Source organism: Paramormyrops kingsleyae, chromosome 24 (genome assembly GCF_048594095.1).
Source record: "Paramormyrops kingsleyae isolate MSU_618 chromosome 24, PKINGS_0.4, whole genome shotgun sequence".
NCBI lineage: Eukaryota > Metazoa > Chordata > Actinopteri > Osteoglossiformes > Mormyridae > Paramormyrops > Paramormyrops kingsleyae.
In genome coordinates, this window is record NC_132820.1 from 10,182,601 (window position 1) to 10,201,735 (window position 19,135).

General features: G+C 47.8%; 1 protein-coding gene and 1 long non-coding RNA gene across 2 annotated transcripts in view; one reads left to right on the top strand and one right to left on the bottom strand.

Annotated features, from left to right (window-relative positions):
- Positions 1-19,135, bottom strand: part of LOC111860835 (uncharacterized) — a 32,139-nt gene that overhangs the window by 8,058 nt on the left and 4,946 nt on the right. The window contains exon 2 of the long non-coding RNA XR_002842106.2: positions 13,554-13,743. This is a non-coding gene — a long non-coding RNA (uncharacterized lncRNA). The remainder of the gene's footprint in view (positions 1-13,553; positions 13,744-19,135) is intronic.
- On the top strand, positions 15,907-18,655 carry pou4f4 (POU class 4 homeobox 4). Its single transcript, XM_023844886.2, has 2 exons — positions 15,907-16,182; positions 16,606-18,655. The coding sequence occupies exons 1-2, from the start codon at positions 16,063-16,065 to the stop codon at positions 17,506-17,508; spliced, it is 1,023 nt and encodes a 340-aa protein (XP_023700654.1). The 5' UTR covers positions 15,907-16,062; the 3' UTR covers positions 17,509-18,655.

Here is a 19,135-nt window from a genome sequence, read left to right on the forward strand (position 1 = left end):
GGCTTGAGTGATTGCCTTGCTGTTGTGCCCTTGAGCGAGGTACTGAACCTGAATCATTTAGTTTAAAAACACATAGTAACATAAAAAAAATATGTATGTATGAAGTTATGAGCCACAAACATAACAAAAGATAACAGCCCCAGCTGAACGGCAGAATTAAACTCTGAATAAATTTGTTGGTATTTCACATCACGAGAGAGAGCCGGACCACCTTGGTTACCCCCACCCCCACATGCTCATGCTCCCCCCCCATGTCCTTTCTTTACCTTGCTCACCATTAAAAATTCACGACTCCATTCTCGGCTAATTGTTCCCAACAAGACAGAGCGCCCTGCCTGGCGGAATTAAATTAACCCATTACCCAGTGTCTCCTGCAGCTCCAGGAGCTCTGCGTGCGAGTGTGTGTGGCTGTGTGTGTGCACGGCCTTTGCTTTTATCACACTGCTGATTGTCCTGTATCACACTGCTGATTGTCCTGTATCACACTGCTGATTGTCCTGTATCACGTTGCTGTCTGTCCTGTATCACACTGCTGTCTGTCCTGTATCACACTGCTGTCTGTCCTGTATCACACTGCTGTCTGTCCTGTATCACACTGCTGTCTGTCCTGTATCACACTGCTATCTGTCCTGTATCACACTGCTGTCTGTCCTGTATCACACTGCTGTCTGTCCTGTATCTCTCTGCTGTCTGTCCTGTATCTCCCTGCTGTCTGTCCTATATCACGCTGCTGTCTGTCCTGTATCTCTCTGCTGTCTGTCCTGTATCTCCCTGCTGTCTGTCCTATATCACACTGCTGTCTGTCCTGTATCACACTGCTATCTGTCCTGTATCACACTGCTGTCTGTCCTATATCACACTGCTGTCTGTCCTGTATCACACTGCTGTCTGTCCTGTATCACACTGCTGTCTGTCCTGTATCACGCTGCTGTCTGTCCTGTATCTCCCTGCTGTCTGTCCTGTATCACGCTGCTGTCTGTCCTGTATCTCCCTGCTGTCTGTCCTGTATCTCCCTGCTGTATGTCCTGTATCACATTGCTGTGTTTCCTGTATCACGCTGCTGTCTGTCCTGTATCTCCCTGCTGTCTGTCCTGTATCTCCCTGCTGTCTGTCCTGTATCACACTGCTGTCTGTCCTGTATCACACTGCTGTCTGTCCTGTATCACGCTGCTGTCTGTCCTGTATCTCCCTGCTGTCTGTCCTGTATCACGCTGCCGTCTGTCCTGTATCTCCCTGCTGTCTGTCCTGTATCTCCCTGTTGTATGTCCTGTATCACATTGCTGTGTTTCCTGTATCACGCTGCCGTCTGTCCTGTATCTCCCTGCTGTCTGTCCTGTATCACACTGCTGTCTGTCCTGTATCACACTGCTGTCTGTCCTGTATCACACTGCTATCTGTCCTATTGTCCCACATGCACCTGTCCCCTCCCCTACAACCATTCACTGTGCTCCTCAGAACACCAGACAATAAAACCTGAAACTTGTCTTTGAAACTTGAAACTTGTGTGTGTGTGTGTGTGTGTGTGTACTTGTGGTCATGCATATATTTCATTATGGGGACCAAATGTCCCCACAATGTGGTAAAAACCTGTTACTTAGGCCTTGTGGGGGCATTTTTTCAGTCCTTACAAGGGAAAAATCTGTAAATGCAATCAAAAAACTAAAAATGCCAAGTCTTATATTTTGTTTGGTTACTTATGAGTAAGATTGTCACTGTTGGATTAGGGTTTTGCCCAAAGAAATGAATGAATGGATAGAGTCTCCAGAAAGATACAGTGTGTGTGTGTGTGTGTGTGTGTGCGCGTGTGTGTGTGTGAGAGAGAGAGAGAGAGAGAGATTGTCGACTGTTCCTCAGTATTCCTTAGCATGTTTGTATGTGGACAGTTTGAATTATCTAAAAATCGAACAAAATACTGTCTGCACATGAACCTACACCGTACTGGTCACGTGCCTGATTGTTTGTACTGTTACTCTTTATTATTAATATTATTATTATTATTATTATTATTAATGAATGTGTTTTGTTACTGTATACCTGCAAATTCCTTTGGGATTAATAAAGTTTCTCTATCTATCTATCTATCTATCTATCTGCCAATAATGACCAATGTTATGATACAGCCCACCTCCCCACTGAACACAATACTGCACCATGACCCCTTACCCAAAATTAGATTGCAACAACCGTGGAAGATACCTCTGCAATCACACAAAGGACATGCAAACTCCACATACAGAGGCATGGGATTTGAACCTACAACCTACAGTGTTACGCACTGAGTCACCAGGAAAATTTAGCCAAACACTAAAACAGAAGGAAAGATGTTTTTCAGACTGATAAGTTTGTGGATAGCATGGGTTACCACCCCCACTCCCTCCACTCTGCTAGCCCCTCCATTCATGATCCCGACCCCTTCCACCCCTCCCCCACCCACCAGCACAGCCCCCCCCCGCCTCCCCCCAACTCCACTGCCACCACCACAGAGGTCAACAGAGGCCTATTGATGGCAGGAAAATGGCCTACTTAGTGCGTACTTAACTGCAATGTGAAGAGGGGCTTAACGACAGCCCCTTTGAGGTGGGATGGGGGGAGCACAGAGATGGGGGATTAGCTCAAAATTGAAATTATGGAGGTGGGGGGGTTGATGTGTACAATGTGGTGTGGGGCAGCAGAGACGCCCACCCCTATGGTAGGGGTGGGCTGGGGGGGGGGGGGCTGTTGTGTGATTTTGTGTGCAGGTAAGACTTAGGGGGGGGGGGGCGGGGGGGGGGATTCAAGTGCAAAATAAATATTTTGCCCTGACTCTCAAATTTGCCATTTTACCAAATCTTTCAAAAGCATAACAGGTTTCTTGTGGCTTTGCACCAACACCAAAAAATATATATTTTTAAAATACATCCATCCATCCATCCATCCATCTTCCACAGCCACTTATCCAGTACACAGTATTATTTGAAATTCCATGTCCTTAAAAAGTTTATTTGTTTTTCCAAGCAGGGACCGCTAAATGTGTCACCATCCTCTGTCCGTTGTTTGAAGAAAGGAATCATGGTCTTTACAGACCCAGATCTCGATTGCCAGTAGTGGGCCGCCAGAACATGGATGCCAGCCCCCCCCCCCCCCCAGCTTCCCTCCCCAGCCCCAGCTCCAGGGGAATCGTCCCCAGACAAAGAGCCTCGTCAACACCGTCTTAATTAAAGCCCGACCTCATTATCCTCCTTCGCGGCTCTATCTGCGTCGAAATGTTCCCTTTTCTGCCGATCCTTCTTTGGTAACATCTCCCGTGCTTGTTGTGGTGAGCGGTAAAGACATAAAATCAGATAAACGAGGCGATCTTTAAATATTAATTATGCATTAATTACATTCATAAGACAAAACAAACCCCACTTAATGATTCATGAGCACGCCGCTCAGTTTATTTCTCATTTCACCATCCAATCAGACACTTGAAGGGAATTTGGCTCTTGCATGTTGCTTATAAATAAGATAAATAAACATTTCATTAAAGACCATAAAGAACACTCTTAAAATATGCTGATCTGCATCACTTTAGTCCTGAACTTAGTCCTGATATAAGTGTCAGTTTTAGTCAGACTTGCTCTTACGCCACTCTTAGTCCCAGTCTTAACTATTCAATTCAATTTAGTTGAGTTCAATTCAATTCAATTCAATTCTATTTAGTTGAATTCAATTCAATTCAATTTAGCTGAGTTAAATTCAATTCAATTCAATTCAATTCAAATCATTTTCAAGTAGTGCCTTTCACAACACAGTTGCTCCAAATTGTGTCCTGCTCAAGCGTAATCTCACATCACTCCTTTGTAAAAGTAACCACATAGGTGCCAACATTTCTACTGTATATATGACATCATATATAAAAATGAATGAGGGAATTTATGTGTAATAGTAGGGTGTCAGTCCGTAAGGGCAGGCGGGCGGTGCTCTCTGAATGTGGACCCCCATGATGCTCACCTCCCATCTTTGCCCTCTTGGATCTCAGCACATGTGCCGCCCATGACCTCTGACCCCTGCTGTGATCCCAGGCTTGGTGAGGAGTGAGCTGGGGGGGGGGGGGGGGGGGCGTACACAGACAGGGGGGGGGGGTGTTTAATCGATACGGAAGGAGCATGTTCGCAGAACTCTGTATTTATTACCCAGAATGCACTTGGAGACTATGACCGATCTGTACTATGTGGAGGATGTGCAAAGATATTAATGGCAATTAATCTATTTTGTTCCACTTATCATGATGCAACAGCAAACCAAACAAATCCTGTCCTGTTCTCCCTCATCCTGCCCCCTTTTTTGCTTGACACGGCATGGCAGAAACAGTTTTTGAGGGTGGTCATCGCTGGCGTCTTTCAGGACACCTTTATCTCAGGCCCAAGAGCCTCGAACCCGCCACTGCCCGATTCAGCCTCAATTTTCTCTGTCCAGTTTTCTGTTGTTTTATGACAACATCACCTCAGCGCGCCACCCCCCCCCCTCCCCCCACGCCTCTCTGTTGGGCCAAACCTGCCTCCCTCGTCTCATAAATATTTCACAAGCAGAAAAGTTTAGTAAACAGTCGTGTAGGGGTTGCTGTTGCCAGAGAGACGGGGTCGCCGCGGGAACGGAGGATGGGCACTTGGGGAGCAGGCAGGAGCAGGTAAGATACTGTTCCGCTCCCCAACCTGTCACACCCAGGCAGCACAACAGAACCTGCAGAACCTCCTGTGAATAATCGGCAGGTAACCCAGCACAGCCAACAGAGAGCGAAGAGTGAACGTCACCCTGTGGACACCGCTGATGTCACACCGTCCCCATCCCTACTAAACATCAGCCTCTTCACAGCAGTGCACCTTCGCCTGACAGTTGATCTGTCACACATGCCAGCTCATTCAGACATTCGCTAAAACGCCGAATTTGCCCCAGCTGACTCCAGTCAACAACAAGCTCTATCTTTCCTACATCATTAGGTGTCTGTGATTCAAAGTCAGAGTTACTCATACAAGATGACATATACACTCACCTAAAGGATTATTAGGAACACCTGTTCAATTTCTCATTAATGCAATTATCTAACCAACCAATCACATGGCAGTTGCTTCAATGCATTTAGGGGTGTGGTCCTGGTCAAGACAATCTCCTGAACTCCAAACTGAATGTCAGAATGGGAAAGAAAGGTGATTTAAGCAATTTTGAGCGTGGCATGGTTGTTGCTGCCAGACGGGCCGGTCTGAGTATTTCACAATCTGCTCAGCTACTGGGATTTTCACGCACAACCATTTCTAGGGTTTACAAAGAATGGTGTGCAAAGGGAAAAACATCCAGGATGCGGCAGTCCTGTGGGCGAAAATGCCTTGTTGATGCTAGAGGTCAGAGGAGAATGGGCCGACTGATTCAAGCTGATAGAAGAGCAACTTTGACTGAAATAACCACTCGTTACAACCGAGGTATGCAGCAAAGCATTTGTGAAGCCACAACACGCACAACCTTGAGGCGGATGGGCTACAACAGCAGAAGACCCCACCGGGTACCACTCATCTCCACTACAAATAGGAAAAAGAGGCTACAATTTGCACAAGCTCACCAAAATTGGACAGTTGAAGACTGGAAAAATGTTGCCTGGTCTGATGAGTCTCGATTTCTGTTGAGACATTCAAATGGTAGAGTCAGAATTTGGCGTAAACAAAATGAGAACATGGATCCATCATGCCTTGTTACCACTGTGCAGGCTGGTGGTGGTGGTGTAATGGTGTGGGGGATGTTTTCTTGGCACACTTTAGGCCCCTTAGTGCCAATTGGGCATCGTTTAAATGCCACAGCCTACCTGAGCATTGTTTCTGACCATGTCCATCCCTTTATGACCACCATGTACCCATCCTCTGATGGCTACTTCCAGCAGGATAATGCACCATGTCACAAAGCTCGAATCATTTCAAATTGGTTTCTTGAACATGACAATGAGTTCACTGTACTAAAATGGCCCCCACAGTCACCAGATCTCAACCCAATAGAGCATCTTTGGGATGTGGTGGAACGGGAGCTTCGTGCCCTGGATGTGCATCCCACAAATCTCCATCAACTGCAAGATGCTATCCTATCAATATGGGCCAACATTTCTGTTCAGCACCTTGTTGAATCAATGCCACGTAGAATTAAGGCAGTTCTGAAGGCGAAAGGGGGTCAAACACCGTATTAGTATGGTGTTCCTAATAATCATTTAGGTGAGTGTATATATTATAATAGATATATCTAAAAATATACAGAGTGTAATAAAATATACTAAATATAAGAATATAAAATATTTTTTTAAAAAATGGTATGAGAATTACTGTGTGATAGTGGTGCAAATATGCGTAGCTGGGAAGGAGAGCGATGGGACAGAAAGTGGTGAGAGTTTCATTAAAACTACCTGCAGTATTGACGTTTTGTTTAGACTCAAGCTTATAAATTAAACAAATCAAAACTTAAAAAAAAAATAAACTTGTTGTTCTAGCAGACTTGGCTTCAGTCACTAGCAGGAATCTGTTTTGTCGATAATATATTGTTTACTACCCATTTTTGAAGTTTAATTAACTTAAAGGGTCCAGTCGTATTTAAAGGCTGCTCCAGCCGTGTTGGTGGGACAGATGAGGGGACGGACTGAATCGTAAAGTCACGAGGATTGCATGGGGGGGGGGGGGGCTGAGATGGGTTTTTTTTTTGGGGGGTGGGGGGGGGGTGCAACAGCAGCAAGAGCCGTAGTGTAACAGTAGCTGGCCCCAACGATAGCCCCTGCGCTGGCTGGGACCGTAAGTGGGGGTGTGGCGGAGTTGTGGGGTGGAGGGGGGCGCTCCGGGGAGGATAATTGGCGCGGCACAGAGAACATATGGCGGAGCGGGGGGACCTGCTGCTGCAGCAGCTGTGAGCTGGGTGCCGGAGATCACAGGAGCATTAGAGAGTCGTCGTCCCCCCCCCCCCCCCCGAAAAAAAAACCTGCTCCCATTCTCCCTCCCCCACAAACACTTATTTAAATGACGGCCCTTAAAAGACGCCCCCCCCCCCCAGCTCCCATGGGTTTCTCCTAGAGTAGGCGGACAGACAGAAGAAGGGGAGCGTAAGGCCGTGTAGCCTGAGGGGGCGGAGCCACCCAACTTGCCCCCCCCCCATCCCTAACCCGACCGTCCCTCTCATCTTGGTGAAATAAGAACACGGACAATGATCTCCTTTCTTTCCTGCTCCCTTTCCTCCACCCCCCCCCCTTTCATCCCGAACAATGTAGGACGTCCTGTAAGCGAGGTCAGCACTGTACAGGGGAACTGCCTCGGGCCGCCGTGGTCGGGTCTGTCCCAGTCCAGACACAGAATCCATTGCTCAGAGGTACAAGGTTCTGTTGGACCCAGCTCTGTGTTTTGTGTCTCTTAGACGATCGCTGTCATATTTCGAGTATTTAACCACCTCGAGTCTTTACGAGCTTCTGAAGTTCGTTCGATGCCAGAGAAGAACAAAGACTGACAGGTCATTTTTACTGCATTTAGGCCCCTTGGTTCCTAAATCTGTCACTCCATTTTTTTAGCCGACAGACTAACCCAGGACTGGACGAGGGTCAGGACGGGCGTTAACGAGGCCGTCGACGAGCTTCTCCCCAAGTCGGTGTGCAGACGTACGTCACAAAGTTCACCTGGTCGCCGCTGACAGGCGGCTCATCCAATTAAAAGACAATAAACCTCCTGCATAAGACCAATATCGTGCTGCGCTGTGAAATTTGCCCTGTCACCTATCATTGTAAATATTCATAATAATAATTTTTAATTTAAGTGCCACATTCGCTCAAAGCACCCCCCCAGGAGAGGGCAACACAGCTGTACGGAAGTGCTAACGATGATGCTTATGGCCATGACTCTGACCCGAACCCGCCTGTTAGCCCGGAGAGCACTGAGGACCCGGCTTGTGTGCCTGCACGGGAAATACCCGGCGTGTGATTTCCCGAAATAAAACAACAGGAGAAGGTTATTGTTCGGGAGGAAGAAAGAGAGCAAAATTGGATATTTAAATAATTAATCGTGAGGTTATGGTTAATAATTCACACGTACAAATCAGGGAACGTGGTACGTCATTAATCTTTAAAGGTGCGGCGCACCTGCTTCTTCCTCCTTCCGACACCGAGAGCCACTCTGAACCGCGGTCCAGTCCGGTCCGAGCATGGCCCCCGACACCTCCGCCCTTAGCGGCTGCGTAGGGCAAACCGAGCGAGCGTGGGGTCCATCCAGCCACTGCCGTGAGCTCGGAGCCATTGCTAGGTTACCGACACGCAGGTAAATAGAGACTCCAGCCACGTCTCGCACCGGTAACATCGCCTGGCTGCTCCAGACTCTCTGGGTAACATCACCCCTGCTGCTGTGTGGTCTGTCTCTCTGTCCTCCTCTCACGCCACAGCCGAGAGAATCGGCAGAGCCCGCTGACTTTTACTCTGCTCTGACTTTGAAAGGGTCACCCTGCACCATCCCAGGCCGCTCACCCTCAATTATCGCATCGGGCCAAAAAGGTGCCAAGGCGGAATGATTCAGACCTTCTTGGCTTTTCTCTGTGCATTAATATCTCTCATACTATTCATGTAAAGTAAAGCCTATATACTCCTGCCAAATCTCATACCGCCGTCCCGTCAACAGCAGTAAAGAACATTATTGTAAATGTTAGTCATTCAATATTAAACCTTCTGAGCCTATAATAATGATATTTATAGTATATGCATATTAATGGAATTAAACACATCTTAATTTGCCTGTGAGAGGGAGACTTCATCAAGGTAATTAACCCTTAAATACATTAATACAGTAATTTAAAATAATTTGTGTTTATGGTTTTGCCCGGTGCCCCTGCCGGCTAAGCCCCGCCCCCAGCCCCCGCGTCACATGACCAGGCCACTCACCTGTAGGACCTCGCCGCTCCCCGCTGCCGTTTCCAGGCGGGGTGTTTATTATTTATCTGGGGCATTTCCACCGCAGGTTCACCGGTGCGCGCATCCATCCAGGCGGGATACGAGTGCTATCGACTCATGCTCCCTGAGCTCCACACTCTGCACCCCAGCCCCAAAAAAATCCAGGAACGAGCAGCTTTATCCACCTGTTGCAGGGATGCATGTCCAGGGCCCCCCCCTCCCCCCCCACCTCCACCCAAGCAATGCCAGCATCCAAATTGTGCCCGTGCATCAGCATGGCCCCTGCTGCTCCTGATATCCGGGCCCCGCCAGTGGTCGATGGGTCCCTCCCCCAGTGACAGGGACAGAGGGAGCGGGCTGGTCGGCCAGGCAGCCCCAGAACCTGCCGCTTTGAAGGTATCCGCCGGTGTGAGAGAGTCAGAGACGAGCCCTGGTTTATATGTGTTCCTGTGAACCAGGGGGACTGAATAAATAATACAATAGATATTGCTGAGATGCGGTCTCACTGCGCCGTTCATAATTATTTCATTGTCGCTGTAATGAGAGAGAGCACGTCCCGCTACACCTCACATGGTCGGGGACCGGCGCCGAGCCTCTGAGCAGACAGCAGCGGTACCGGAGAGATACCTGCTGAGTGCCCAAACCGCGGCACGGCCAAAAGCGTGCACAGGGTCTGTAATACACACTGAGAGTGCAATACACACTGAGAGTGTGCACAGGGTCTGTAATACACACTGAGAGTGCAATACACACTGAGAGTGTGCACAGGGTCTGTAATACACACTGAGAGTGTGCACAGGGTCTGTAATACACACTGAGAGTGCAATACACACTGAGAGTGTGCACAGGGTCTGTAATACACACTGAGAGTGCAATACACACTGAGAGTGTGCACAGGGTCTGTAATACACACTGAGAGTGCGATACACACTGAGAGTGTGCAAGGGGTCTGTAATACACACTGAGAGTGCGATACACACTGAGAGTGTGCACAGGGTCTGTAATACACACTGAGAGTGCGATACACACTGAGAGTGTGCACAGGGTCTGTAATACACACTGAGAGTGCGATACACACTGAGAGTGTGCACAGGGTCTGTAATACACACTGAGAGTGCGATACACAATGAGAGTGTGCACAGGGTCTGTAATACACACTGAGAGTGCAATACACAATGAGAGTGTGCACAGGGTATATTTCTGTAATACACACAGAGTGTAATACACACTGAGAGTGTGCACAGGGTATATTTCTGTAATACACACAGAGTGTAATACACAGGCACTTCATGCTCCCCTCCTTACAAATGCTGCTGATGGGACCCCAGAAGGCTCTTGCTCGCAGGGGGCTCTCGGCGCCCCTCAGGCCCTCTGGGGCTCGACAAACAAGCTGTCTTCCTTAAGCTGTGGTCAGGGGGGACTGGCGGGAGGAGCCCACAGGGACGCAGGGTGCTTTCGGGGCCTAATCCTGTTACCGCCGTGGGAGGGGACTGGGATATCTTACCCCCACCACTACCTCCAGTCCATACCAGCTGGTGTCCCCATGACGACCCCCATGCGACACCAAACACTCCCGTCTCCCAAGTGCCCCCCCCCCACCACATTTCACCATGTCAGCTCCATCACTCTGAGGGCATCCCGACTAGCCAACACTGAGAACTGGGAGCACTGGGAGACTGGGTGAGAAGGAACACAGGGAATCTCATGACGGACTTGGACCACACATTTCGACAGGGACAAAATGATTGCCTATTTTCCCCCTCTTATTTTCTGCCCCCCCCCCCATTAACCAGGTCATTTAGAGAAAAGGAGACCCCCCCCCCACCCCACACACACAACCCCCTACCCATTTCAGCTTGTCTGTAACTTAGCAGTAATTGAAATTAAAAAGTAATTAAAAGTAATTAATGAGTAATTAAGGTTAATGTTGGAGAATGGGTGAGTTGACCCTCGTCGGGGATGGGGGCATGGAGGAGCCAGTGGTGTCTCGAAATTAGGCAGGTCGTCCCGCAATAAGGGAAATCAATGCTCCAATGTCACTGGGAGTCTCGTCTGTGCGTTGCAGCTCGATGAATAAACGCAAATGGCCTGTAGCGAATGCATTAATATTTCACCAAATGTAGAAGAAAGGACAAAAAGACTTATACAAACGTGCGCAAAATCGACCCCCCCCCCCCCCAATTCCTCTACTATCGTCATTTGATTGTCACCAAACGCCTCTGTTTCACACACGTTCTCCCAAAGTCTTCAAAACGCCTCAGACCATCAAAACAAAGTCAATTCTATTCTCAACCGCTTTGATAAAGACTTTCCCCTGTTCCCTTGTTTCTGGAGCTCAAGAAAAAAAAGGCATATTTAATTGAAATGTACATGTCATTAATGTCTCTGTTTTTGCTGGAATATTTACGACGCTTTGTTTGTTTGCCCGTTCGAGATGATTTTCTATTCTCGTAGAACAGAGGAAAAAAAGCGAGTTTTTGATGTTATTGCATTTGTATGCAAATGTAAACACAGGCAGACGCAGCACACATCGAACCCGAGCCGTTCCATCCGGTTTCTGTTGCGTACTGTTTGCCTACTGTTATTCTCAGAGCAGGGTGGGGGGGGGGGGGGATGTAGGTTGCATCCTGGGGGGGGGACAACATAAGCAATGGCCTGTGTTCTATGTTTTAGGAGGAGCTATAGGGGGTCACACATAGGCATACTTTACAGGACATACGGTAGAGATTGGGATCACATCCCACTAGGTGCTTGGGGATTGCTGGATTGAAAACACTGACCCCCACATCAGCAACAGCTGCTAAGTGTACCTGCTTGCCACCCCCCCCCCCCCCCAACACACACACACCCCCATCACAAGGAGTAAGGCATTTGGAGTTCTTGATCCTCTAGCCAAATGGGGATGCTCTTCCTTGCCCTGGCTTATCCCACCTCCACAGTGTTCCTCAAACTCCCTCCCCCCCCCCCCTCCAAAAAAAAGTTCTGCCTCTGGCTATGGGGAAAAGGAATACGGGGGGGCGGGGTGGCTGAGAAGGTGGTCTCAAATCGGGGAGTACATCCCCACACCTAGAAATGCTTTGAAACAAGTAAACAGTCCTGTACTTTAAAGCTTTTACACGCCAATCCAGAAGTGCATGCTCTTTATGTCCAGCTACTGTAGGGATAAGCTTCATAATTCATGAACGCTCACTTAATCTATCGATCCATGCTTTTTGAGAGTAAGCGGGGGCCAATCTACTCTGTACGGGCAGGGCCAGGTAAACAGGGGACACGGAGGGAAGGGATGGAGAGGCAGATGGAGAGGTGGAGGGAACGAGGGAGCGTGGGAGGAACAGACCTCCCTGGAAAGTGGAGAATAAGTGGAGAAACACAGACCGCGGTTTCCAACATGCCCCGTCAAAACAAGGCAGTTAAACAGAGCGTTAGTGTAAGCTGCCGCCAAACTCGCTGCTGCTTTAGCCATGCGCCCTACAAACCAGGCGCTGTGTCAGGAAGGCCCGGATTCTTCAGGTTAATACCTCAACCGACTCATCAATTTCAACATCTCACTATTTCAACTAGTCCCCGTTTCAGCAAGCTACCGTTTCAGTAAGTTTATGCTCCGAGTGGTGCTGAAAATCCCATTCTGATGCCTGTGGACACACCCCTCCGACTCCTTATCCATATTTCGGGGAGATCCACTGGTCAGGTGACCATCGGTGGAGCTTGGAGACAGGTAGCAAAACACTGGGCTCACAGTAGGTTTTAAAACATTCTGTCTTGCAGGATCCAAGATGAAAACTCTTGCTTGACTTCTGCTGCTATAAAAACTATGAGAGGTTTGAAATTTCCACCGGGAGAGGTGAAATTCAGGCAGAAAAGCGTCATCTTCCCAAGCAAAACCAGACTTAACGTCTTGATCGGCTCTGGAATGCAGCTTCATGTATATTTGAGTGCTCATACAGGCCTGGCCTATCAGTTAATGAAGTTTTTCTGTTCCCTGCTGCTCTGCTCGCTACCCCAGCACAGGTCAGTGGGCTTTCAGGCCTCACCCCCACCCCCCCCCCCCACACAACACCATCTCCTATCCTGCTTCAAACACACCCCTCCATCCCCATGTGTCTGAGATCATGGAAAGAGACAACTATTCTTGTGGATTCTGCTTAAAAAACTATTTGGTGATGGCATTCTCCACAGCGCCCCCTAGTGCCCATCTCACCCTACGGGACAGGACCCATAGAAACGGCTACAGTGTCCCGACACCTGCAGGTGCAATTGGGTCAAGCACGGGGATGCCCCCCACCTACAAAGAGGTGGGGGGAGCAGGACAAGCTTCCCCTCCAGCTCCGTATCTTTAATTTGCGCTGGCAGTCAATAAAATATTTACCAGGAACCCTAAAGGCAATTACATTAAAGTGAGTAGTTAGACACCCCGAATGCTCAGTGTCCCGCCGCGCGGAGCGGGCGATTCGGGGAGCGGCCACAATCTGCAACATTAGATTTTACACCACATCAATAATTGATCGATCATGAGGAAAAAAAAAAAATTGTGTGAGAATTAAAAGGAAGTAAAGACAAGATGGAGGGAGGAGGAAGGTGTTTGTCTGACTGCAGCCGGGCCGAGTCCATTTGCTCAACGTAGCAGAAATGTGATTTCCACTGTGAATAGTACCTTCACTTAGCCTTCGAGAGCCTTGCCAAAGTGGACCGTTCCACCGGTGAATGGGGTGGCCACCGGACAAGGTGGGATGGGAGGGGGGGGTTTACGTGATGTCTGATCTCGCCTCGGAAAGCCTGGCCATCAAACGCGACGTGCACCGCATAAGGCAGGCCATGGAAAATTCAGGAGAGCCGCAGGGGACCTAGGAGACGGGAAAAAAAATGAAGAAGACAGTGAACCGGCGGACGCCTGAACGCCAAACCCCTGGGTCCGGCGTGGGAAGGTCTCAAGCGTGGTTTGGCAAATTGGCTGGGCCTTCCAGAGGGACGGGGGCCGGAGAATGAAAGGAGAACCTTTCGCAGGCTGAAGGGGGCTGGAACAAAGTTTGAGCACCAATGGGAATTGTAGGTAGAACACAACAACCACCGTAAAGGCCCACAGTAACCATAACATCTCAGAGAGTTCCCAAGTTTTCTGGCACAGTTCGTTTTCGTGGAAGATTCCTCCTCGTATCGGCACGGTTGCCGACCTTTCAGCATTCGTTTCACTACAACTATACTACCGGTTCATTAATACAATGAGTCCTCAATCTCAGCGTTAATATTAATTAGTAGAAGCACCCGATTAATGGCAATTGGGCTTGTTTTGTAGACAATCGGGGAAACAAGGATTTTTTAGAGCAGGAGAGCCCAGTGGTTTTTAGAGGGACAGGCAAAGAGAAACAGCAAGTTCTGAACCACTTCCTGTTCTCCATCCACTCCAATGCAGAATCAGCATCAACATCTTCTTCGCCCAAGGTGGTCTCAGAATGACTGACTGCAGTGATTCCTTGTTGGGTCTCACCACTCTTTTGCTTCCCCTGATACGCTCCTTAGCCACTCACCATCCGTCCACCTTCGCAAATCTCGCACCTGTCGCCACCATCTCGCCATCAACCTGCCAAATGCCATTCCTGACGTGGGCAGCAGGGGGCGATGTATAATTAATGAAGGGGGTTCTGTGCATCTGATGTGGAGTGTAGAGAGGGATGGGGGTGGGGGTTGTCCTCAGATTTCCCAAGACGGCATCCCTGAGACCAGTTCCCCATTGTTGCCCCACCGTTGTAAAAGTCTCCGGTTTCGGGTCCAATTAGAGCGATGACAGTGTTGGCTCAACATGACCCAGGGCAGCACGGACTTGTGGGTGTTCCAAGCCCCGCCCTGCCCATCACCCAGTTACGGGGTCTTACACAGTAGGGCACCAGGGGGTGACACCCTCCATAGAGTCACTCTGAACACGCCAGTCCGCACTGGTGTCATCTACAATTAATGTGCTTAATATTTAATTACACGCTATCTGTTAGCCTAATGCTTAGGGAGGTGTGCTTGTAGTCAGAAGATTGTTGGTTTGAATCCCTGAACAGCAAGGTACCCTGAGCAAGATACTGCCCCCTACTATCTCACATATGAGTTAAATGCACATTTTGTTGTTGCGTGTCAACAATGACAACTACTCGCTTCACTTTGAACTTATAAGCAAACGAGTACATAATTACCTCACGAGGAAGACATGCGGAGGTGCATCGAAATAAAGAATGAATAATTAATTAATTAACTATTATTAGATGGTGAATGAGCTAAGCTCAAAGCTCTACTGTTACGACATGTATCTGCTCATACTTCTGGAACAGTTTTCCACGAACCACAAATATTCCGTTTGGAATCCACTTTTATGCCACCTGTTTAAGATATTTTAACAGCATACGTTACTCCTTAGTGTTCGCATTTTGTTAATAGTTTTATGCTTTCTGTTCTTGTTAAGGACCCTTTGTGAAGAGAATGAAGACATGGAAGGCATCTTGATGAGTATAGTTTTATAGCATGAACATGAAGGAAATAGACCGTAACAGTTCAAATGGTAAATAATAATACGTATTCTGAGTTTACCATAAAGTCTTCCGCTAGTTTTCTTTAAAAGCACCTCTCTTTCTCTCACACACACGCACGCACGCGCGCGCACACACACACACACACACACACACACGCACACACTAAGATACACAGGAAAGCAAAACATCACAGGCTACCGACCTGAAACAGCATGCTGGGCGTGGCGTGACACAGGAGTTCAGCCAATCAAATCCAGGACGATGTGGGCGTGTCACCCTGTTAGGGGGGCGGGGCGACGCTCCCCATCTTGCCCCACCAGCAGTAACCAAAAAGTAAGAGGTCTGCATCCCGGAGGCGTGATCGCAAGTGTAATTTCCAATGACATTCAAAGGGGTGTTAAAGGGTGCGGATTTACGCCACCGGCGGGGCGGGGCCAGCGGACACACGTTATTTTATAGCTCCCGGAGAAGATTTGCCCCGTACTAGACAACGACACACGCGCACACCCGACAGCAGTCAATAAATACTCAACTGACTGACTTGCTGGACGGGAGTTTTGCCAGGCTTTTTTTCATCCGTTTCTGAAGAAGATTCCTTCACTGGAGGGATAACAGAAATAGCGAAGGAGGACGGACAGCGAGGTATTTGCAATCATGATGTCCATGAACAGCAAGCAGCCTTTCAGCATGCATCCGATTCTCCACGAGCCTAAGTACACACCTCTACACTCCAGTTCAGAGGCTATTCGGAGGGCTTGTCTGCCCACGCCTTCGGTAAGTCCAACACCGTCTTATTCAAGTCCCTGGAAAGTGCGCGTGGTGACAGGATTGGATAAAGGAGCCGAATTAATCTGACATCCTTAATGAAGCGGTCCGCTGCGACTCAGATAAAACGTTTTAGGCGATGTCGATGTAATGTAAAGCGAGAAGTTGTTGCACCGAAATGTGCTATTTTAAATTATATCCATCAACTTGTTTGATCCCAAAATAGGCAAATTTAAAAGTTAACTCTCTTACGATATAGCCTCGTATCCCTGTGCATGACATTTAGCTTACCAGCTGACAGATTCATATTTTGCGCTGGGCCGTCTCAGTTTGTAAACTAAACGTGAATTAATTTGCCGTCCGCGGTCGCCGCTCAGTGTGACACCGTTTGCGGCGCCTTTTAAAGCCGTCCGACCTTGTCTCCTGTCACAGCTGCAGGGAAACATTTTCGCCGGTTTCGATGAAAGTCTTCTGCAGAGAGCGGAGGCGCTGGCGGCGGTGGACATCGTCACTCCAAAGGGCCACCCTTTCAAACCAGACGCCACTTACCATACTATGACCAGCATGACCGGCATGACCTGCACCCCCACCTCCTCATCGGCTCACCTTCACCACCCGTCCGTGCTCAGCTCCCACCACCATCACCAGCCTTCACAGGGCCTGGAGGGCGATCTGCTGGACCACCTGACGCCGGGCATATCTCTGGGGGGCATGCCCGGCTCCGACGTTTGCTCCACCGCCTCGCACCCGCACGCCCACATGTCCGCCATCAACCACATGCAGCATCACCACCCACAGACCATGAACATGCACCCGCACGGCCTGGGCCCGCACAACTCCCTGGGCGGCGGCGACTCCGAACCCGACCCCCGAGAGCTGGAGTCCTTCGCCGAGCGCTTCAAGCAGAGGCGCATCAAACTTGGGGTCACGCAGGCTGACGTGGGATCGGCGCTGGCCAATCTCAAAATCCCTGGAGTCGGTTGCCTCAGCCAAAGCACTATATGTCGGTTCGAGTCCCTGACGCTGTCGCACAACAACATGGTGGCGCTGAAACCCATACTCGAAGCTTGGCTGGAAGAGGCCGAGAGGGCTCAGCGGGAGAAAATGTCCAAGCCGGAGATTTTTAACGGTGGTGATAAAAAGCGAAAACGCACCTCTATCGCCGCCCCGGAGAAACGGTCCCTGGAAGCATACTTTGCCGTGCAACCGAGACCATCATCGGAGAAGATCGCCGCAATAGCCGAGAAACTGGACCTGAAAAAAAACGTCGTGCGGGTGTGGTTTTGCAATCAAAGGCAAAAGCAGAAAAGAATGAAGTTTTCCGCTACGCATTAGGGCCAAATCAAAGACTGTATCCAATATATACACTTTAAAAGACAACACAACAGCAAAACTAAGACGGATAACCCAGGCTTGCGAGATGCGTTTCATTCATAATAAAATGGGATCAACACTTGAAACCGCAACCACAGTTCATGAGCTTGATACTGTTGTTATGAAACAAAATATGTGTTATAACAAAGATAAGTTAAGGAGACGACCATCGTGCTTTCTGAAGAGTCAGAGAAGGAAAACAGCTCGACCGTGTTACTCAAAAGCAGTTATTGTACAAAATGCCGAAAAAAAGAATAATTGTTATTCTGTCATGTCAAAAAAAAACTTTTTTATATTTACTCATGTAAATACTTGTGAATACAATGCACCTACGTGTGTGAAGAACGCAACGGTTTAGTTTCTTTTTTAAAACGGTTGTTGTTTTCAGCATAAAATTGGGGCTTATTATGTTAACATTATGTGTTTTCAGGAGATGCACCGCGCCATAACGCCGTTGCATGGTCTACCCCGTAGGGCGTAGAGCTTGATGTAATAGTTTTAAAACCCGTTCGAATGCCTTGCAATACGAACGAAAAAACACACACGCGACCGCACGTTAAATACACGAACATACACAGTCTGTTTCGCTGTGTCTACCTCATTACCGTAGTTTCGCCACATCCATGGTCTTGGAATTAGGAAATCAAGTAGTTTATTCATTTTTTTAAATTTCATTTTATACGATCCTGTAACTCAGACATGTAACAGTGTTGTCTCAGCAAATTTCACTGCAAGGACGCATTGACAATCAAATTACTGAAACTGCTATGTTGTACGAATTCCCTTACGCCCACACAAAAATCTATCGAAATACATAATTTCCCCCACAAATAATAATACTTATTATTATAATTTGAAGAGGGAGGTGTGGTAGACGACATTTCCAACACTGACCTTGCTATATTGAATTTCCCATATTAAAAATTCAGTGCACTTTGTAGATAATCTAAAGTGAGCAACTGTTGTTTATTTATCGTTATTTTTAAGCTTATTTATTTGAACTTAATTTATTCGGAAGACAACTTGTCTGATTAATTTGTGAAGGTGTGCTTAAAATGTGTCTGTGTACGCGACAGAATCTTAAATAAACCATGCACGTTTTACCTCATCTGCTCTATCTTTTATGGCCACTAAGAATCGTGACTGGTACACTAATATTATTTTTAATTTTAGTTGCATATGTCATTTTGCAGCTGAAAAATTAGCCTTACACATTTTTTTCAGGATGTTTTCTGGGTCTCAGCCAGCTATTACGACTGTCAGATTTATTTAAAAAATAATATATGTAGATCTTTTGCGTTTTCGTTTAATATGATATTAATGCCTTAATTTCCCTTTCGACTGATACTTAAAAGTTCTCGAAACTAAGAACAGAATATGATTTTAAAAGTACAATAACAATAAAAGGGCCTACATAACATAGTGTGCTTATTATTATTTTTCACTTATTACGATTAGCTAATTTAAAAACTCAACACGCTAAAAGCATTTTAAAATACATCAAATATTCTGTCAGGCGTTTCAAGTCGGTTTTGGTCGGATGCACTTGATCTTTCCGTGCACGTGACCAGGAAACGCGGCCGACTTT

Excerpts from the sequence above, each read along its gene's own strand:
- pou4f4 (XM_023844886.2), top strand. The coding sequence starts at position 16,063 with ATGATGTCCATGAACAGCAAGCAGCCTTTCAGCATGCATCCGATTCTC. Across the intron at positions 16,183-16,605 it reads CTTGTCTGCCCACGCCTTCG|CTGCAGGGAAACATTTTCGC; the intron begins GTAAGTCCAACA and ends CTCCTGTCACAG.